The sequence below is a fragment of the Rana temporaria genome, chromosome 1 (genome assembly GCF_905171775.1).
Source record: "Rana temporaria chromosome 1, aRanTem1.1, whole genome shotgun sequence".
NCBI classification, from domain to species: Eukaryota; Metazoa; Chordata; class Amphibia; order Anura; family Ranidae; genus Rana; species Rana temporaria.
The window spans coordinates 429,164,247-429,187,215 of record NC_053489.1 but is presented as its reverse complement, the minus strand read 5'-3'; the positions used below and the strand labels follow the sequence as shown (position 1 = coordinate 429,187,215).

Here is a 22,969-nt window from a genome sequence, read left to right as displayed (position 1 = left end):
ACATTCAAACGGAGTTATAAGTACAGTAAAACCTTAAGAGTTACTAAGAGTAACTTGGTTTGAGAGCGTTTTGCAAGACAAGCAACATTTTATACATGATATAAATGATATACAAGCGATGTCTTGATATACAAGCAGCGTCATGTCACAACTGAGTATAAAAGAAAAGCGAGGCGCCTCTAAGTGTAGCAATATGGTTATATTTAATGAAGGTACAACATTTAGCAACTTATTGCTACACTTAGACGCGCCTCTTCTCTTTTATACTCTGTAGCTCCTACTGGATTTTGCTTCTAATCCCCTTGTGGAGGCTTCCAATTGTGGATGGACATTTTATGGTTACACAACCTATCACATTGTTATAATCTTTTTATATGGACTTTAAACTGAAGGATTTATGGATAAATGATTGTGGAACGAATAATCTGAGTTTCCATTATTTCTTATGGGAAAATTTGCTTTGATATACAAGTGCTTTGGATTACAAGCATGTTTCTGGAACGAATTATGTTTGCAATCCTAGGTTTTACTGTACTGTATTTCACTATATAAACTCAGTTCACTGTTAAAAAAACATGTAAAATGCAAAACTCCAGTGGGTGTAACAAGATGTCCGCTTAACCACTTCTCAGTGTATCCTTACTGTGGAAGAGTGGGGGTGTAGCAAGATGGCGGCGACGGAACGTCACTTCCGTTACACTTTCTGACGGGTCGCCTAATCTAATGAAACACTGGAACAGGGACAGCACTGGCTGCCTTCATATATGCTCTCACTACAGCAATGACGGTGTCTTGTTACATTTGGCTCCCCATCACAGATTGCTCCGGAAGTCACGTTTCGTCGCCGCCATCTTGCTACACCCCAAACTCCTGCACTGTAATGATAGCGTGTGAGGGGGGCAAGCGGACATCTTGTTACACCCACCAGAGTTTTAGATTTCACAGTTATTTTCAACACAAAACGGAGCTTATATGCTATACAGTATTTTGAAATTCGATAAACTATTTAGATGTTAAATTTTAAAAGCAGCAGCAAACCTGCTGACCTTACATGGTTGCTAATGTGACACCTCTGATTTTCAAATTCAACATGTAAACAATCAGTCGGATTTACAAAAACTGTATTTAAGCATATAAGCTGCGCTTTGTGTTGAAAATAACTGTAAAACTAAAACTCCGGTGGGTGTAACAAGATGTCCGCTTGCCCCTTCACACGCTATCATTACTGTGCAGTGTGGGGTGTAGCAAGATGGCGGCGACGGAACGTCACTTCCGGAGGAATCTGTGACGGAGGTGACGAATGTGACAAGACAACGGCAGAGGGCGCTCCACACAACTCCTAATACCTTTAATACAAGCATCACCATTTCAAAGATGGCGATTTAGGCTTCTGAGTCGTGTTGCCTCCAGCCTATCAACATGGTTTCCGGTGCCCTGTAGGCCGGAAGTGATGTTGGTCCGCTGCCAGAAGCGGGCTAAACAAGAGCAGAGGGCTGTGGGCGAGAATTACAGTTAGAAGCGTTATTTGTCTGGTATATTCCAGAGGCTCCTATTATCACCGGCTCCCTGGGCCGTCTCGGGTGTAATGTGCATGCTATAACCGGCGGCACCCATTGGCCTGTGTTCCCTGGAGTAGTGTGGAGCTGCAGGTGATGTCAGAAGGCTTGTAGAGGAGAGGCACCAATCAGGTGGTGTATAGCTGTGGCATGGAGGATCAGAAGGAGAACAGACCGATAGAACCTGGACAGGTGGACGAGGCTGATCTGGCCTGGACATTGTGGAAGAATGTGGATCTCGGAGGAGGGGTACATGTCTCTGTTATGTCCGAATTCCAGGGCAGTAATCTATGTTAGAGGAATGTAATGCAAAGGCCAGGCTATCCTGTCCAAGAACGTGAGAGATTTAAAAGGAAACCTATAGATGACCTACCATTAGTACCTCCCTCTGAAAGGGCCATGGAAATGCATCAGTGTGACCCATCGGAGGGATATTCCAGGCAGGGCAGAGTTCAACTATAAGGCTGGGTTCACACCTTTGCGAATCGGAGTTGTTTTCACCGCTTCCAGTTCGCAATAGCAGGAGATTTTGACTGTCTCTTTATGGAGCTGCTTCACGTATCTGCACGGCGGGTCTGGTGAGATTTGCACACGCTGTGCGTCTTTTGGTCCGAATTCAGCTCAAAATCCAAGCTGAAATTGGACCTAAAACGGAGATCCAGGACTAGAGATGAGCTTCGGCGTGTTCGCACACTCCACGTGCAGAGCCCGCCAGGAAGTCGGCACGGCGCTGCGCTAATCACAGGCAGGGAGATATTGTCCCGATCTCTGCAGCCGCGAATCGGGAAATGTCTCCCTGGCTGTGATTAGCACAGCGCCGTGCCAACTTCCTGGCGGGCTCTGCACATGGAGTGTGCAAACACACCAGAGCTCATCCCTATCCTGGACACACCGGACCCCTGCTGTGAGCTGCATGCGGCTCACATGCGATCCCAGCCTTAGGCCTGATTCATACCTATGCAGGTGCATTTGTGTTTTTCAATACACGTTTCTGATCCATTGAAGTCTATGGAACCAAAAAAACAGTAAAAAGTCCCTGGCCCTTTCCATAAACACAGATGTGAACTACATCCATAGGAAACCATGTTAAATGGACTGTACTGTGTTTCTGCAATTGGCGACCTGGGGCCAATTTTATTCTAACACCCTAGAGAATAAAATGGCGGTTGTTGCAATACTTTCTTTTTACACCGTATTTGCGCAGTGCTCTTTTTCAAGTGCACTTTTTTGGGGAAAAATATACTTTTTTTTTTTAATTAAAAAAAATAAGACGCCAGTAAGGTTAGCACAATTTTTTTTTTATATTGTTAAAGATAATGTTACGCCGAGGAAATTGATACCCAACATGTCGCGCTTCAAAATTACGTCCGCTCGTGGAATGGCGACAAACTTTATTACCCTTTAAAATCTCCATAGGCGATGTTTAAAAAATTCTACAGGTTGCATGTTTTGAGTTACAGAGGAGGTCTAGGGCTAGAATAATTGCTCTCGCTCTAACGATCGCGGTGATACCTTTGCGAACACTGCTTTCATACGCGGGTGCTACTCACGTATACGTTCGCTTCTGCGTGCAAGCTCGGTGGTACGGGGCGCGTTCCTGGCTCCTAACTTTTTTTTAGCTGGCCCCTAGATTCCAAGCAAATTTGTCAAGCCCTGGTTTACATTGTGTACAGCAACAATGGACCCTGTTGGCCACCTCCACTGCTAAGGGCTATCTCAGGGACTGTGGCAGAAGTCAGTATAGACCAGTGATGGCGAACCTTGGTGTTTTGGAACTACATTTCCCATGATGCTCATGTACTCTGCAGGGTAGTTGAGCATCATGGGAAATGTAGTTCCAAAACATCTAGGGTGCTAAGGTTCGCCATCACTGGTATACACCAAAATCCCTCGCGCATTAAATCTACCCACCATTTTAAATCTGTACTGTGAATAAGTCAGCCTTCTCTGAAGGCAGAAAGGGGTCTGTCCCCATAATAGATAGGTGAACCTAATAAAGTGGCCACTGTATGTATGTATGTATGTATATCTATCTCTACAGATCACATATTCTCCTTTCTTTCTAGGTCAAACAGAATAGTAGACTTGATGTGCAAGAGGACAGTGCAAATCATTCAGCAAAATCTTGTGGGAGTGACTTCAGTGACCCAGTCTACAAAGAAATTGCAATTGCAAATGGTCGCGTGAACAGAATGAGTAAAGATGAACTAAAGACGAAGCTTACAGAGTTGAAACTAGAAACGAGGTAAATCAAATGTTGCATCTCGATAGTTTGCATGTCTGAGTAATGGTGAACTTTAATCACTTGTGAGTATGTGATTTATAGCGTCTCGTTTGCAAAAAGAGTCGCATTGCACGCAAGCACCATATGGTGGTTAGTCCTACCTTCTATGTATTCCTTTTGCTGTCCATCACTTTAGCCTCAAAGTCCTTTGCAAGCTTTGACTTCATGAAAGTTGAAACCTTCACAGGGCTAAACAAACTTCCCCTGCTGCCATCTGGCTACATGTAAGCCAGGCAATTCATATAAAAAACTGCTGCAATGTAGACACCTAGACGTGCTTGCTTACACCTGCAGCATCCAGCCCCCCCCCCCCCCCACAGTTTTTACAGGTATAGCTCCCACAGTTTCAAGTAGTGTCAAAGCTTGCTACCAAGGCCAACTCTTTATTGTACACTATGATTGACTGCCTGACAGGGCAGTAGAAATGTGCAGGAGGCAAGAAGGGTTGGGCATGGATTGGCACAATGAAGAGTCTCCTGAAATACGGAGTGTAGAGAAGAGAATCGCATTTTTCACCTATATCAAGCATTGTTTTGTTCGGGAGCCTTAAAGTGTTACTAAACCCAGGAGCCTGCATTCACTATATATTGTCTTCCACAGTACACAGAGTATGGAAATGCAATTTTTTTTTTTTGTAAATATAAACTGCTTAATACCTTTTTCTCCTCAGCAGTATATAGCAGTCTTGTGACTTCTATTAGTGTCTGACAGAGCACTGGTTAAAGCTTGTAGGAGGAGTTTTCATTCTGCTCTGACTGTCCTGAGGCTGCATGACCCCTGACTTTTTCTGTCTGGACAGTGCTGATTGGACCTGTGCTGATCACATACACCCTCCTCCCCCCAAAAAAATAAGAAACCCTCTCTAGCAATACACACCAAATTGAGCAAGTGCAGAGTCCCTCTAAGGCTCTGTTCTATCAGCAGATGGATTGGGGACAGTAAAAGACTGGGAGAATTGGAGACCGCAGGATCAAACAGCCTTTTTCAGATCTGAGTTATGGTACTTTCTATCACTATAGAGTTCTATTTTTTTATTTTTGATACAGTTTTACTTTAAAGCCTCTATCAGTTGTGTGTTAAAAAAAATGAATACTCTTCATTTATCCAAGTGCAAAAAAGACAAACTCAATCAAATCAATATTTGTTGCCTGCGCTGTTAGATCCAATTCACACAGGGACGACTTTGGATCCGACTTCAAGTCGCGCTGCATGAGAAAATCAAAGTAAGTGAATGGAGCTGTCTTGCACACTACTGCAGTCGCTCCGACTTCAGAAAAGGTTCCTGTACTACTTCAATCCGACTTCTAGGCAACTTGTACCCATTGATTTCAATGGAAGTCGCCTCAGAAGTCGGATCATTGTCTTAACAGAAGCAACAAGACAGGAAGAGAACATGCATTTCTCAGGCAAACTCCTCCCACAGAGCTGACTGTTTGATTGGCCACTGGGAAGCCTCCTGTCCTGGAGGAAATTTGAAGTTGCCTTGTAAGTTGCCTCATGTCGCACTGTGATTCATTCTTAGTCGTGTCCAAGTTGCCTCCCAAAGTCATGTTGCCCCTGTGTGAATAGAGCCTTGGGCCTTTTTCACACTGGCGGAGTCTGCCAGCAGATCCACCTACTCCAGCAGGGGATCTCTCTACTGAGCTGGCGGATGACAGGTTCATGTCAACTCCGCTGATCAGCATAGCCTGCCTTATGGGCTGTCGGTTGAAAACAGGCCCCTGTCTGTTTCCATCCAATCCATCAGATGGATGGAGATTTGATCCCCATCTGTCTGTTTTGATCGGATGTCAGCAGGTGTCAACGAATACATGTCTGTTGACATCTGCCGCTCCATAAAGGGGCAATGAATAATCCGATCGGGTCCGACCTAAAAAAATTGCGGTCAAACCTGATCAGTCTGTTAGTGTGAAAGAAGCCTTAAATTTTTTTGAAATGGCAGATCCCAGAAACACTTACACAGTTGAGGGTTGCTCAGACATATGGTTCAGTGCATGATTAACCTTTTCTTGCTGGCTGTACACATTTATGCAGTGACTCATTGGGTGGGCCTAATGCCAAGCCATTGGATAATGCGTCCATGGGGAAACGGCACTTCTGTGCTGTGTGCTTTCTGCTCACTCTCTGCTTCCAGTCATGTGACTGCTGTGACAATCACATCGGTCACACGTTTGGGGTTGTCCCCTCTTAAAGGGTGGGCGACAGCAAGTGGTTAAAATTTACCACAGAGGTGCTAATAATCAGCAGTATAACATGCAAGTCAAAATACAATCGTTGAATTAACATGCAGGTCAAAATACAAATATTAACCCAAACGGGATCAGTTGTGTAGAAGGAACCTGACTTGGCAAGGAAAGGTTGTGCTCAGTTAACAAGTTTTTCCTACTGAACTATGATCTAACATTTAACAAGATTTTCTTACAGGCAGAAGATTACAATTCCTTTCAGTTCTTAAGTCCTATTGAGATGCAATATAATTATCATTTTTCTTTGCTTTCTCTTTGTTACAGGGGAGTGAAGGATGTTCTCAGGAAACGTCTAAAGAATTACTATAAGAAGCAGAAACTTACTCATATTTTGTCAAAGGACTCCTGTGAGACTGATGCATATTATGACTATATCTGCATCATTGATTTTGAAGCCACCTGTGAAGATGGTAATGCAGCAGATTACGTCCATGAGATTATAGAGTTCCCCATTGTCTTGCTGAACACAAGGACTTTAGAAATTGTGAGTTGAACTAATTTTTAGGGGATGTGTAAAATCTAAATTGGAGGAATTTGCACTGGTTTAACTCACATGGGTGTTATGTGGATATTTCTACCTTTTTACCCAAGCTTGATATGTTCTGTAGACTATTGCCCTGATCCTGTTTTATAAAAACTATTCTTAACCTTTTGCCGACCGCGCCATAGCAGAAATACTGCTACAGCGCGGTCGAGTTATTGTGACAGGACGTCCCTGGGACGTCCTCGTGCACTTCCGCGTTTGCGCGTCCCCTGGGGCGCGCTCGCGGAAGTGTCCGTGCTCGCCGGGTCTAGAAGACCCGGCGCATCACGGATCACAGTAAATTGCCGCGAATCGCGGCTGTTTACCACGTGATCGCTCCGTCAAATGACGGAGCGATCACTTGTAAACAAACCGGCGTCATTTGATGACGCCGGTTCCTCCCTCTCCTCTCTGTACCGTTCGGTACAGTGCGAGAGGAGGAGGGGGGGGAGCGCGGGGTGTCAGCAGTGCTGTGGCTGGATCTGTGACAACTGCAGTCACAGATCCAGCCATCCCTCCCAGCTCAGCAATACTCTGCAATACCCCCCCATACTCTGCCATACCCCCCCATACTCTGCCATACCCCCCCATACTCTGCCATACCCCCCCATACTCTGCCATACCCCCCCATACTCTGCCATACCCCCCCATACTCTGCCATACCCCCCCATACTCTGCCATACCCCCCCATACTCTGCCATACCCCCCCATACTCTGCCATACCCCCCCATACTCTGCCATACCCCCCCATACTCTGCCATACCCCCCCCATACTCTGCCATACCCCCCCATACTCTGCCATACCCCGCCATACCCCCCCATACTCTGCATACCCCCGCCATACCCCGCCATACCCCCCCATACTCTGCATACCCCCGCCATACCCCGCCATACCCCCCCATACTCTGCATACCCCCCCATACTCTGCATACCCCCCCCATACCCCGCCATACCCCCATACCCCGCCATACCCCCATACTCCGCCATACCCCCATACTCCGCCATACCCCCATACTCCGCCATACCCCCATACTCCGCCATACCCCCATACTCTGCAAAACCCCCATACTCTGCAATACCCTGCGCGATACTCTGCAATACCCAAATACTCTGCAATACTCCGCAATACCCCAATACTCTGCAATACCCCCAATACCCCAATACTCTGCAATACCCCAATACTCTGCAATACCCCAATACTCTGCAATACCCAAATACTCCGCAATACCCCAATACTCCGCATATATAATGTTTTGGGGTTCTATGTAGTTTTCTAGCAAATAAATTGTGATTTTTCCATGTAGGAGAGAAATGTCAGAATTGGCCTGGGTGCTCCAGAACGCCTGATGGCGCTCCCTGCATGTTGGGCCTCTCTATGTGGCCACGCCGTGTAAAAGTTGCACACATGGGGTATCGCCATACTCGGGAGGAATAGCAGAATGTGTTTTGGGGTGTCATTCGTGGTATGCATATGCTGTGTGTGAGAAATAACCTGCGAATATGACAGAAACAAGTTTGTTTGTTTTTTTTTTACAGAATTTTCGGTCGTTTTTCTTTTATAGCGCAAAAAATAAAAAACCCAGAGGTGATCTAATACCACCAAAAGAAAGCTCTATTTGTGTGAAAAAAAGGACAAAAATTTCAAATGGGTACAATGTTGTATGACGGAGTAATTGTCATTCAAATTGTGAGAGCACCGAAAGCTGAAAATTGGTCTGGTCAGGAAGGGGGTTTAAGTGCCCAGTGGTCAAGAGGTTAAAGACAGCTGTCCAAAATCAAGATCTTAGAATTATGGCCAAAGCTTGTTTAGTCATACTTCTCTGGGTCACACTCCTGTGACCCAGAATCAGCCAACATTGGGCTTTAGTCATGTCACAGTGCTGCTCCAGACTATGGAGGGAACCCCCGAGAATAATGTTGGGATCCACTCGGATTGCTGACTGGCAAATGGCTCGCTGAGAGCCTGACCCAGCCATTCCCACACCCTCTCCAGCCCGGCACTTCAGCGACTGACTGTCATCGCTCTCTACTCAGAGTGGACCTGAGAACTGCTTGATTAGCGGTAACGTGATTGCTCAGTTTTTTGGCACTCTGTTCTTAGGTACCAGGAGACGGCTGCAGTAGCAGACCCATGCTGTAGCCATAGAGATGAACATAAATGTTTATTTTTTGAGTACCCCCATACTTCCCCTTTAATATTTTACCCTTCTTTACATTGGCTTGTACTCCTAGACTTGTTCCCAGGGCTCATATTTGTGCTACCAGAACAAATTTTCCACTAGACAATTATTATATGGTAAATGCTACTACTATGGCCGTTCTACTTTGCCCATTAAATGTGCACTGCAAGTTTTTAGGTGCATCCAGTATTCACATACGTAGTGAGAAATACTGTTTCGTAAAGGGCTGCTATTTCTAGGGTAACTACATTGATATACTATGATACAAATTGAGGTGGTAACGAAGTAGAGTTCTTGGTTACATAAATCCCTAATTTAGTCCCACCTTTTGTTTATAGTTCTGTACTGACTTTTTTGCTTGCACTGGATTAGACCCCTTTCACACTGGGGTGGTTTGCAGGCGCCTGCAAACCAACCTGAAACAGCGGCTGCTGTTTCTCCAGTGTAAAAACCCTGAGGGCTTTCACACTGGAGGGGTGCGCTAGCAGGACCGCTCCAAAAGTCCTACTAGCCGCATCTTTGGAGCGGTGAAGAAGCGCTGTGTTTACTGCTCCTCCTCCTCCTTCCCTTTTGAAAGCAATGGGAAACCACGGCTATATCGCCGGCAATGCGCCTCTGCAGAGGCGCATCATGGGTGAGATTAACCCTTTTTTGCCCGCTAGCGGGGGTAAAACCGTACCACTAGTGGCCGCATACCGCCGCAATTCTGACGGTAAAGCGCTGCTAAAAATGGCTTTACCGCACCTCCCGCCCCAGTGTGAAAGGGGCATTTAAAGAGCCTTTATTCTTCATTAGGAAATATGCCCCCTCTCCAGTAGACAAAAGTATTCAATTGGAGAATATTCAGAATATATTTGCACTCTCTGCAAGAATGCCTCTGAGGAAGGGATACATTTCCTGAAACATGTCGGGCGAAAGGAGAAAAACTACTGTCACTGGAATTTGTAATGGCTCATTATGGGCACGTTTGCTTTTTCATATAATGTATTGGTACAAACTGTTATGTTTGTCATCACACGTGTGTTAAAAAAAAAAAAATGTATTTTCTAAATAAATATTTTACGATGCATGATTTACTTTGTTCAGCGATAAAGTCCCATTGTACCAGGGCGTACTTGTGCCTTTTTAGGTTATTTTCCTCACTCATTCAGTGTCCTGTGAATGGAAAACAACAAGGTTCAGCTGCCTTTGCGGCTGTCAGCTTGTAGTTTTCAATGAACTACCATTGCGCTGTGGAATGTTGTGGTAGTTCATTCGCTCTTCCTGTCAGATTGACTGTATTACTGTACACTGCCAGATCTGCAGGAGACCTACATGGCATCAGTGATCTGCTGGTGCAATGCTTTCCAGGCTTTTTTTTTTTCTAAAAGTGAACGTATCTTTTTAACCCCTTGGCACTGATGTGACACAAATATGTGGCCCCACCGTAAGGGTTGCATATTTGCGTACCTCCCAGCTCAGTGACAGGGCTCTCGCCCCATTCTAATGATCGAGATCAGTAATGTCCGATTGCTGTGATAGCCTCTGATTGTCTTTTACATTGATCAGTCATTGTGAAGTCCGTCCACATGTTTTCTGTCTCCGTGAATGAACGAGTAAGACACATTGTAAAAAGTGTGTAGGGGAAAAAATAATAAAAAAAAAAAAAAAATCTAGATTAAGGTTTGATCTAGGTCAATACCAGGGTTAGCGTTTGTATCAAGGTCAGGGTCAGTATTTTTTTGGACATTAATTTTTTTTTTTTTTCTTGTATTAGTGTAGTGTGTTTTTAGGTAGGATAAAAAAAGCAAAATGCACACTATTGTTTCTGGGCTGTACTACGGGTAAATACAGCAACTAACTTGCACATATGCGGTATTGCTGCAATTGTCAGGAGTGGGAGAATTTGGTGGTAGCAAGAAATATACAGCTAAATTTAAAAAAATTATAGATTTTTTTTTTTTTTTTTTTTTTTTTTTTTTTTTAACATTTTTGAGCCAGCTTTCCTTAGATATGATATCTCCAATTTTTTTACTATTATCAATCACCATTTACCACCAAATGTAGCCCAATTTGTTCTGAAAAGAACAAGGTATAATCCAATTGGATACACAAAGTAGTTGTAGCGTTGTGTACCATTTTATCCATTTTATTAACGCATGTCAAAGTTGCAAAATTGGCCATTTAAATTACCGTATTTATCGCGGTATACCCCAATCCTGTGGAAATTTTTTTTTTTTGTACTTAGTTTTGGTGTCTTGCACGGCGTCCATCGGCGGCCTCGTCGGGTCCGGCGTCCTTCTGCGGCTTCGGGTGTCCTCTTCGGCGGGTCGGGCGTCCTTCTGCGGCTTCCTCCCCGCTCGTTTCCCGCGCCGAGTTTGAATACTGCGACGACATATACAGAGCGCAGTACACTCGTGTATTGTTGGCAATGCTCAGCTACCCGCGCTGACGTCCAGGACGTGAGTGCGGAAGGAGCCGAGACTGCCCGACTATACCCGAGTGTACTGCGCTCGGTATATGTCGGCGCGGGTATCGGCGTATACCGCGCACCCACGATTTTGCCCTGATTTTCAGGGCAAAAAAGTGCGCGTATACGCCGATAAATACGGTAGTTTTACCCTTAGGAGCGAAGGGCTTAATACTGAAAGGCAGTGGTGATGTTCTGATCACTGTGATTGGCTGTCACATGACAAGGAGCCAGACTGATTGCAAACAGTGACTGGGAGCTGACTGACGGTTCAGTCATTTTTGTAGGAAGCACGCAGTGAGTTGTATGTACGTTCTTTCACCATTTGATTTCTGACCTCCTAAGATTAAGCCATTTATAGGGTAAAACTCTTCAAGAAGGTAAGGATAGGATCTGGTCATGTGGTGAGATGCTGAGTGTAACCTACAGCCCTATAAAGTTTTTCTTGGTAAAAAAAAATAATAATCTGGTGGATGTGTATCTTTTTTTTTTTTTTTCTCATTGTTATCAGTTTTTCCCTGTTAGCCTGCACCTACGACCAGTGGTGACTCCTAAAGCAGCATCGTCTGTGGTACTTCTGCCAGAAATGTAACAATTTTTTATTACATTTTTTAGTCGAGGTGAGATTGATTCCACCTCTCCACCCACAGATCCCTGGATCTGCTAATTGTTTTGATATGTATTTTTAACTAAATTTATGGAAGTTGTCTTCAAGTTCATGAAGATAACCTCTACATGTATATTTGTGTGGGCTTTACTTGGACAAATTATCTTTATTTTTTTACATTGCTATACAGAATCATGTTTCTAGAATTGTCTTCTCTGTATTGTATGTGACCATGTCTGACATTTTACAATACAGAGCTGCATTAAGCTATGCAAGACTGCTCACTATCTGGGTGTTTTTGTTATGGTCATGTCAGTTGGGACAGTTAGATTAGCAGTAAATTTAGAGTTGTGATGACAAATTTCCTTGAATGACCACAACATGTCTTTTATTTATTTTCCTATTTCTAGGAAGACACTTTTCAGCGGTATGTGAAGCCAGAAATCAAGCCTCAGCTTTCAGAGTTCTGCATTAATCTTACTGGAATTACTCAGGTAAAATTGTGACAGAAGCAAAATATTCTTATATGGAACAAAGTACTGTCCCAATATAACACCTATCCCAGAGTTTCTCAATCGGCAGTCTGTGAAACCCTAGGGTTCCTTGAGCTATGAGCAATTTCTGCTTCTCGGATAAGTTCCCACTGACACCATTGAGCTTTTCAGCTATCTGTAAGGTGGTTATTCTTCCCAATGACCACAAGTGTAAGGAGCATGCTTCCCACTCACTATCACACTAATGTATCTTGAGTTGTACATATAGCACAGGTTTGCTGAGACCAGACAGTTGTTTTTAAGTGTTTCCCTGTGTTGAATATGTTTTCTTTGTCCCAAATCTATATTACAATTTTAAAGGAGTTCTCTGACCTAAAAGTTTTAACCCCTGCTGTGCCCGGGCTGTAAAAAAATAGAAAATAAACTGTCACTTACCTGCCTACGATCCCCCCCGTTGTTCCGATATCGCCGTCCCGTTCTCCGGTCCCGGTCTCTTCCGCTTCCTGTGTGTCGGTGACTCATAGTGCGCTCAGCCTATCAGTGGCCGCGACGGGACATTGCTGCGGCCGCTGATAGGCTGAGCGCACTATGAGTCACCGACACACAGGAAGCGGAAGGGGCCCGGGACCGGAGAACGGGACGGCGATATCGGAACAACGGGGGATCGTAGGCAGGTAAGTGACAGTTTATTTTCTATTTTTTTACAGCCCGGGCACAGCGGGGGTTAAAACTTTTAGGTCAGAGAACTCCTTTAACTAAACCCATTAGCTTTTAGTCGACTAAAATGCAATGCGATACAAAAATCGTAAATAAAATTTCGTCTGACGATCTGCCGATTTTTCGGATTGTTTGTATGGTGCTTCCGACAGCCGATTACGATGTTTCGGACGGCAAAAGCTGGATATGCAAACTATAAAATTTTTGGCAGATGTGAACTCAACGTCCGTTTTTTGTTCAATTGGTATGGTTTTCGTCCAAACAAATCATAAGCGCCAGACTACGCATGCTCAGAAACAAAAGAATACATACAAAACTATTTAATACATTATGTCACTTCTAACGTTGAATTCTTCACTTTCGACATGAGACTAGCATGCAACAAAAAACAGACTGTTCGTCTGAAAATCTGATTGTTTTTCTTGAGCCTGAGAGCCTGTTTAACACATGGCACAAAAACATGTCCCTTTTTTTTTTTGCGCTAAGCTGTAGTGCAGGGGTGCCCAACCAGTGGCCCGTGGAGCCCTCTGTGGCCCACAACTTCCTGCTCTGGGATGGAATAAAATACTGTTGTAAAAGGTAAATTTATTACTAAAATCACAGTGTATATATGGGCATATCTGTTCTGCAGTGGTTACCGAGCTGCTTTCAAATTGATCCACAGGTGCAGAAAAATTAACTTGCGGGTTACCTGCACTGAGCCATAGACTTCTATTACCTGCAAGTTTGGTGTGCTGAGAGTAGAATGGGCTCTATAGAGCTGAATGTGCTGCCATCCACCTACTCCGCTCATACTGGCCCGCGACCGGTTACCAAGTCGCTTAAGTGGCCCTTGTTCCTCAAAAGGTTGGGCACCCCTGGTGTAGTGAATATATATGAATTGGTTACATAGAGGGAGATTTACTACCACTCACAAAATCTAGTGCATATGTGTGTAGTAACCAATTAGCTTCTAGCTTGTTTAATATAAGCTTTGACAATAAGGCTGGGTTCCCACATATGCAATGCATGAACCAGCGCGACTTCTGTGCAGGTTCCTGCGTCACATGTTAAAAAGTTAATGACACCAGGCCCGTCGCAACAGGACAGGCAAACCAAGCAATTGCTTGGGGCCCCGAGCTAGGAAGGGGCCCCCAAGCTGGCTCGTCTGTCTGCCTGCTGCTATGGAGAGCCGCACAGCTGAATCCTGGATTTCAGTGCCGAAGCGTGCAGTTGCACTGAACTCCAGGATTCAGCTGTGCGGGAGGAGGGGGGTTCGCGGGGGGCCGTTTCGCCACCCCTCGCAAAGTGGCGCGGTCACCCGGGACCAGTGGCGGTGCGTCCGTAGGGACGCAGGAGCGCCGCCCCCTCTGGCTCGCTCACAGCCAGTAAAATATACAGATTCATACACTGTATGAATCTGTATATTTTCGCCGCTGCCGCCCACTATTCAGCTGGCCGGATGTTGAGCGCCGGTCAGCTGAATAGCGGCAGCTGACTGGCTGTGTGGAAGTGCCTTTCAGGGCCAGTGGCCCTGATAGGCTGTCCGAGTACAGCCCTGAGGCTGTAGTCGGCTTCCGGAAGCTTATCCTCGGGACGTACCGGCCGTACGCCCGAGGATAAGACTGACAGGCGTCTCAGCCAATCAGGTAACCTGATTGGCTGAAGCGTCATCGAGGGACATCGAGGGATGTAGAAGCCATAAAGGTAAGTGCCAGGGGGGGGTACTGGGCACGGTGGCGACAAGTGGGGGCACAGTGGCGACAAGTGGGGGCACAGTGGCGACAAGTGGGGGCACAGTGGCGACAAGTGGGGGCACAGTGGCGACAAGTGGGGGCACAGTGGCGACAAGTGGGGGCACAGTGGCGACAAGTGGGGGCACAGTGGCGACAAGTGGGGGCACAGTGGCGACAAGTGGGGGCACAGTGGCGACAAGTGGGGGCACAGTGGCGACAAGTGGGGGCACGGTGGCTGCGGTTTGATGGTATGGCACGGTGGCTGCGGTTTGATGGTATGGCACGGTGGCTGCGGTTTGATGGCATGGCACGGTGGCTGCGGTTTGATGGCATGGCACGGTGGCTGCGGTTTGATGGCATGGCACGGTGGCTGCGGTTTGATGGCATGGCACGGTGGCTGCGTTTTAAAGCATTGGCACGGTGGCTGCGTTTTGATGGCACGGTGGCTGCGTTTTGATGGCACGGTGGCTGCGTTTTGATGGCACGGTGGCTGCGTTTTGATGGCACGGTGGCTGCGTTTTGATGGCACGGTGGCTGCGTTTTGATGGCACGGTGGCTGCGTTTTGATGGCACGGTGACTGCATTTGATGGCATGGCACAGTGGTGACAATTGATAGGTACAGTGAGGCTGCAATGTTGTTTTTTTTTTTTTTTTTTTCGTTTGCGCCCCCCAAAAATTTTTGAGCACCAGCCGCCACTGCCCGGGACATCTGCCGCCCGGGGTCCCGCAGCGTCATTTGGCTACAGTGCAGTTGTCCCTCTCTCTACTGACTGCAATACACAGTCACACTTTGGCTCCTCCCCCCTTCTTGGCTCAATGTGTACACAGCCAGGAGGAGGAGCCGAGAAGAGACACGAGTGGCTGAGAGAGCCGTGCTGCACACAGTAACCAGGAGGTAAGGGGGGGGGAGCAGATACAAGGTGAACGAATGAAGTGATGGGAGAGGAGAGGGTGGTATGGGGATATGTGCTGGGAAGTGATTTGAGAGGGAAGATGATATGTGCTAGTGGGGGGTCCGATTCCCCTCCCCCACTAGCACATATCATCTTCCCTCTCAAATCACTCCCCAGCACATATCCCCATACCACCCTCTCCCCCCAAATTAAAAGATGCTCATCCCACCCTGTGCTCATCCCACCCTGTGCTCATCCCACCCTGTGCTCATCCCACCCTGTGCTCATCCCACCCTGTGCTCATCCCACCCTGTGCTCATCCCACCCTGTGCTCATCTCACCCTGTGCTCATCTCACCCTGTGCTCATCTCACCCTGTGCTCATCTCACCCTGTGCTCATCTCACCCTGTGCTCATCCCACCCTGTCCCCCTGTGCTCATCCCACCCTGTCCTCATCCCACCCTGTCCCCCTGTGCTCATCCCACCCTGTCCCCCTGTGCTCATCTCACTCTGTCCTCATCCCATGAAAATGACAGGACGAGTCTTAAAAAAGAAAGGGGTGAGCGAGTTTCACCAGGCTTAGGGCAGCACAAAACCTAAATACACCCCTGGGCGCGCCGCACAGGAGTCTGTCCCGGCCTTCGGTAAGATCGCCGCCATGTAGCAGCCGCTACCGTCGGTCTGTATCCATGCGCCACTCGTGTCCTGCCTGGCTCTCTCTCCCTCTCCCTCTCTCCTCCTCCTCCTCCTCCTCCTCCTCCTCCTCCCCCACAGTCCGGAGCCGCCAGGAGGAGGCCGCCCACCAGTTCCTGTAGGCTTTGTGTGCGTTCAGGGGGGGGGGGGTTGGGGGGCCTATATGTCCATTTTGCTTGGGGCCCCCAAATTCCTTCAAACGGCCCTGAATGACACCACCCAGATTTAGATCAGTGCGAGTTGTCAAATGGCACAGTCATTTGATTGCATGGGTGTGGACATGCGATCTGATTCTGGCGCGTACCAAAAAAAAAGGGTCCTGCACCATTTTGGTGCGAATGCAATTTTAGCCATACAATTTGTATGGCTGAATTTGCAAAGACATTGCTTGTGATCTGCACATGGCCGAAAACCTGGAAGCTGATTAGTTTCTATGCACAGCTGCACAGCATCCTGTGTTTCATTGAATGTAACTTCAGCTAAAATGCCTTTTCATGCTGTTTTGTGCATCATGCTGCAGGGAAATGTGTGGGAACAAATCGTATACTATTTTGGACACAGTTGCATAATTTGTATAGTTTATGTATTTATGCATAATATATATTGTATTATTATTATATGCTTTGTTTTTATATGTTAATGCCAAAAAAAGTATATGAATTCCTTGGAATTAACAGGAGACAATGCACTGCATGAGCCTGGAGATATACAAATTACTGCTCATGCATGGGACACATTGTTTTCACCACAACCGTAGATGGACCCTGCTCTTGTGCAGAGTCTGCAAATGCGGTTGTGGGGCCAGATGCTGTCAAAGTATAAGAGGGATTTGAGCTGGTCAAGAAGTAAGAGATGGGTGCACAGAAATCCTACCAGCACCCCTCCTATACCTGTCCTTTCACCTTTCTCTTGACACACCCCACCCTGCTGCAGTAAATAAGGAAATGCTGGCAAATGTTTTAAAAACCTGTGTTGGCCAACTTTATTCCTAATCACCACTTTGTAGCCTTCCTCTCACCAGTCTGCCAGCACTACTCTCACCAATGCCATTCCCCCCGCTCTTAACTACTCGCTGGTCTGGCTGCAATAAAACTCCTCCCTACTCTGCCCAGCACTTGACTATCTCTTCCAACTTCCATTTATCTGCAGCAATTAACCCTTTAACTACTGCCAGCTCCCATCCCCAATTTTGATCTCAACACTCTGACATCCCCTCCTCTCTGAACACCAACCTGCATGCAGACTCATTCTAACCACTGCATCTGACCCCATCTGCCCCACGACTGTGACTGCGAGGTCCCCTCCTCTGTCACCACCACACTGGCTGCCACCATCTCATCTCCCTCACCCATCCCCTGTGTGTATGTATACACAAACTCACACTAAATATAAATGTGTATAATTTTTTTTTAGCTTTTTGTATGATTCATTATAAATGTTCCTTTCAATCTACAGGACATTATAGACCAAGCAGATACATTTCCTGTAGTTCTTCAAAGTGTTGTTGATTGGATGAGACAAAAAGAGCTGGGCACAAAATATAAATATGCTATACTGACTGATGGGTAAGATGATGGCATCCCCCCCCACCTCCATTTTTTTTAAGTATTCTTATTGTCATGAGTCTTTTATAATCGTGATCACTGAATACCAGGGCTTTTTTGACTAATGCAAAATGATCATATGCAATACTTTTTCATTTTTTTCTGAAATTTTTTATTTATTTCCCCCCCCCCAATTCTGGCTGATCCAAAAGAGCACTATGCATTCCCTTAATTGATGACTTAAAGCGTAGTTCCACCCAAAAGTGAAACTTCCGCTTATCTTATTCCTTCTACCCAAAAGCCCCCCTCCGGTGCCACACTTTGGCACCTTTCGGGGATGAGCATGTCCCCTATCCCCACTTCCGCCGGACCTTGCTGTGGCCAGGTATATCAGAAGTTAGGGCCCCCGCTACCGGGCCAGTAAGAGAACACACTGTGCTTTGTGCCTGCGCAGTAGTGTGCAAATAAATTGGTGATCTAGATAAATGTGCCCTTCTGATCAGCCACCGTTGCACTAATGGAAATAAATGAACAACCTAGCTGCTGCTTAAATATAAGAAATGTGAAAAAAATTATATATAAAGTGATAACTCCCTCAAAAAGTGTATCAAGATAAATATAAACAGCGCTTTAAAGGATAAATAAATCCTCCTAAATGAATAAATAATATATAAATTGGTGTACAAAATATATAAATGTGTGTGTGTGTGTGTGTGTATATATGTATATGTATGTATATCTATCTATCTATCTATCTATCTATCTATCTATCTATCTATCTATCTATCTATCTATCTATCACACCTTTTGTATAATTACAAGTGAGCATCTGATTTACTAACAACCCGTGCACATTAAATATTGTGAAAAAATATATAGTTCATAAATGAAGAATCCAAAAAGGTCTTCACAGACTTCCACCACACCACACGTGTTCAGTGTTTCCGTCACCCATCAAAATGAAGACTCACCAAAACTATATGCCTCACACTCTCGTGCTTTGGCAACCAAGCTTACAATCACTCCAAAGTGTTGATCAATATCCGATAAACGTTCCAAGTGGTTCAACATAAATGGGTAAAAAAGGAAAAAAGTGCACAATAGTGTGATACTGTATACCAGTTTTTAATAAAACACCATGTACAAGCTGCAAAAGTTGCACTCACAAACAAATTGATAAAATCAGCATTGAATCACAGCAACCCTAGTAATCCTTTATATTCCTCAGCTGGTATGAAAAATGGTCACGGCGGACCTACGATCAGCCAGGGTTTCTCACCACTCAAAAGACACTGCAATCCACTGCACTAACGAACGGCACGTGACTTTTGAACAGTGCAGAGCGCCGAGCTTGGCGTTTTTCCTTCTGGAGCATCTTTGCTTGAAAAAAACAGTATCAGACTGCTGATACTGTTTTTTTCAAGCAGAGATGCTCCAGAAGGAAAAACGCCAAGCTCGGCGCTCTGCACTGTTCAAAAGTCACATCCCGTTCGTTCAGAAGCTCTCTTCACACTGACACTGACTATGTGGCCTCTGCTTTAAAGGTGTTTTTTTTTTGTTTTTGGTTTTTATTATTATTATTATTATTATTATTATTTAATAAAATATTGCAAATAATATGCCACCAATGAAGTGGTTGTATATTCTGCTGAGCTTTAAACCACTGAGTCTATTTATTGTACTGCAATATGTAAATATTGTTTTCATGCATCTGCAGGTCGTGGGATATGAGCAAGTTCCTAAATATGCAGTGCCGCGTTAGTCGGATTAAATACCCTCGCTTTGCAAAGAAGTGGATCAACATTCGCAAGTGTTATGGCAATTTTTATAAGGTTAGTACAGCGTAGATTTCAACTGGAAAAACCAATGATATTCTTCTTGTCCATTACTCTACTCTAGCTGTTGCAAATTTTAATGGCTAATATTTTTCAAAGGGATATAGCCTACTGAGGTTTAAATTCTAAAGTTGGGGCTGCAAATGAGATTTAATAACAATTTTAAGAAGCTTTAGGCTGCATTCACACCTGAGCGTTTCAAAGTCGCCTGTTTTTACCGCAATTTTGTACAGGTTACCAATGAGAACGCCTGTTCCCCAAAGAAGCTTGTGTTCTTTTTTGCGCTTTATACGTTTTTCAGGTGTTTTGGTTCAGGTGACACAATGCTCGGAGGTGAACAGGTGCCATTGAAATTAATATGATTTTGCTTGTTGGGTGTTTTTCAGGTGTTTTATGAGCTGAAAAGGTTCAGGTATGAAAGCAGACTAACTTTGCCAGTTACTTTATTTGTAATATGGTAATCTTGGTTTAAGCAATTGTCAACAAGGTGTTTTATAAAAAGTGAACATATTTGGGAAAGGTGTGTCAAAAGTGTTTTTGGAGGAATCATTTTTTTTTTTATTCAAGTCATGTATTTTATTGCAGGTTCCAAGAAACCAGACAAAGTTAACAGTGATGCTGGAGAAGCTGGGTATGAATTACATTGGGCGTCTTCACAGTGGCCTGGATGATTCAAAGAACATTACCAGAATAGCTATCCATATGCTTCAAGATGGCTGTGAACTTCGAGTGAATGAGAGAATGCACACAGGACAGCTAATGACTGTGTCCAGTTCCCTGCCATTTGAAGGGGCTGCAATTCCACAGAATCCACAGTTAAAAAATTAGCCTTTTTTGTTTATTTTCTGTCAGTTTTAGGAGCACTTTAAAATGTTTTTAAAAACTATTTGCTTTCCTTGTATAGACTTGCAAACCTTAAATGCCATGGTGGCTTTTTAATATTCTGGTAATCATGGACAAGTGTTACTGGTTTTGGCAATAAAAATGTAAATGTATATTTCAGTTCATAAACTTTAGTAAAGATTGGCCTTTAGTAAAAATTCTAAACATGCATGTAATAATATCATCACAAAATATATTTTGCAGACGTCTGCGTAAATAAAATAAAAAAATCCTCCTTCTTTGAAGTGGAGTTGCCCCACAAGGCAAGGGTTAAAGTGTCACTAAACCCACATCATAAATATATATATATCTATCCATAAATGGTGTATTACTTGGTCACTATGAAATTTGTATTTGTCAACGCAATCTGGTTGATCCTGCTGCTGTTTTATCTTCGCCTTTTGTCCATGTCCCCGGTTCAGCTAGGGATGTTGCAGAGCAGTGTTGGCAACTCTGCACATGCTCAGTTTTCTGTGAGTTTCTATGCCAAGCACTTCCTCCCTATGCCTATCAGATCTGAGCAGCCCATTGACTATAGAGTCACACAAATGGGTGTATAAACAGTGGTCAATGACAGCCCACTCCCTCCTCCAATACCCACTAACCAGTTTAACACAATCTTGGTAGGGTAATTATATGTAGAAGTAGGGAGGCTTCACATCCCTCCTATTCTAAGACGAGGGGTGTGACTAGCAGAAATTCACCCACACCATGTTGCCAAAAATATTTCATTTCAAATATATATAATATTTGTATGACAAAACAGTTTGATATTTATTTAGCTTTATGCTGGGTGTGTTTTTTTTTTTTTTTTTTTTTAACCATGCGACAAGCAGCAGAGGACTAGAAGCTCCTTCTGTTTATGGTTCCCTGCAGCCAGGCTTGGAAAGACCTGGGTTGTGTTGACCGCTGTATATCGATTAGGAAAAAAGTACTTTTTTTTTTAATTAAAATTACAGTGCCATCATCCACCTCCAGAAATAGCAGGAGTAATGTAAATTAAACAGTGTGTGTTTAGTAACACTAAATTATTTCCTTTTGTCCACAAATAATTGGCACACATCTACTACCTAATGTCTTTGTACTCTGTATTTTATTAAATTATTTCTTACTGTTTTTTCCTGCCTTTCCCTTCCCCCTCACATCCTTTTGCACGTTGGTTGTAGTCATGGGTACTGCTCTGCGCAAGAGAGGGTGGCTACATTCCTACATACAGTGGGGCCACGGAGAATGAACATTGCCACCTTTTTAACAGGAAGTTGGAACAGAACAGCATAAAAGGAAAAAAATTGCAGGAGGCTGAGATAGAAGTATATTTTGCATTCGGAAGACACTTGAGCAGAATTTTTTTTTTTTTAAACTGTTACTTTATGTATAGGGGGACCCAGAAAAAAAAAGCAGTTTTACTTACCTGATCCTCTGTTCCCACAGGCACCTTCTATATCGGCCTTTTTTTTTTTTTTTTTTTCATATGCTCTGATTGTCAGATGTTTTTGATGTTATCAAGGGTGATTTAGGGCCCATGCTGTGTGAGGACAATGAGGAACAGTCTACTTGTAGCATATAATTTTCATGCCTTTAACCCTCACAGTGCAGGAACAATCCTACTGAAAGGGAGGCTTTTAACTTTTCCCGTATTTGGACTTATAAACAAGTTTTTTCATTTAAAGGGGTTGTAAAGGTTCATTTTTTTTTTTTTTTTTCTAAATGGGTTCCTTTAAGCTAGTGCATTGTTGGTTCACTTACCTTTTCCTTCGATTTCCCTTCTAAATGTTTTTTTTTTTGTTTTCTTTGTCTGAATTTCTCACTTCCTGTTCCTCCTCAGTAAGCTGTTCTAATTGACTTTCCACCACTCGGACGATGGTGGAAAGCTTACTAAGGAGAAACAGGAAGTGAGAAATTCAAACAAAGAGAAAAAACATTTAGAAGGGAAATGGAAGGAAAAGGTAAGTGAACCAACAATGCACTAACTTAAAGGAACCTATTTAGAAAATAAAAAATGAACCTTTACAACCCCTTTTAAGTAACATGCATGTTATATTTATCTGCTTTGTGCAATGTTGTTGCAAAATGCCTCTTTTGGGGGCCCTGAGACACTCTTGCCTCTGTCTCTTCTGTGTGCCCCCATAGGAAGTTGCTTCCTATGGTTGTGAAACTGTAACCTTGCGCCATCTCTGGGCTGTGTGCATCCATAGATACACAGTGCAGCTTGGCCTAGCCCCCTGCTCCCAGAGCTAGTTGCCTGCATGTCCTGTCAGGATAGTGCCACTGCAGACATGCACAGCACTGGATTAAAATAGGATTAAGGTAAGCATAAAGGGAGGCGAGGGGGACAATACACCTGCTGGGA

At 44.5% G+C, this 22,969-nt stretch overlaps 1 protein-coding gene across 2 annotated transcripts; it reads left to right on the top strand.

The window, feature by feature from the left end:
* Positions 1-1,398: 1,398 nt before the first annotated feature.
* ERI1 (exoribonuclease 1) lies at positions 1,399-21,736 on the top strand. Of its 2 annotated transcripts, none has more exons than XM_040325358.1 (7): positions 1,399-1,805; positions 3,623-3,801; positions 6,351-6,570; positions 12,256-12,339; positions 17,814-17,923; positions 19,620-19,734; positions 20,323-21,736. In XM_040325358.1, the coding sequence occupies exons 1-7, from the start codon at positions 1,707-1,709 to the stop codon at positions 20,563-20,565; spliced, it is 1,050 nt and encodes a 349-aa protein (XP_040181292.1). In that variant the 5' UTR covers positions 1,399-1,706; the 3' UTR covers positions 20,566-21,736. The 2 variants fall into 2 exon arrangements, with proteins under 2 accessions (XP_040181292.1, XP_040181300.1); XM_040325366.1 differs by having other exon boundaries at positions 1,400-1,511.
* The last annotated feature ends 1,233 nt before the right edge of the window (positions 21,737-22,969 follow it).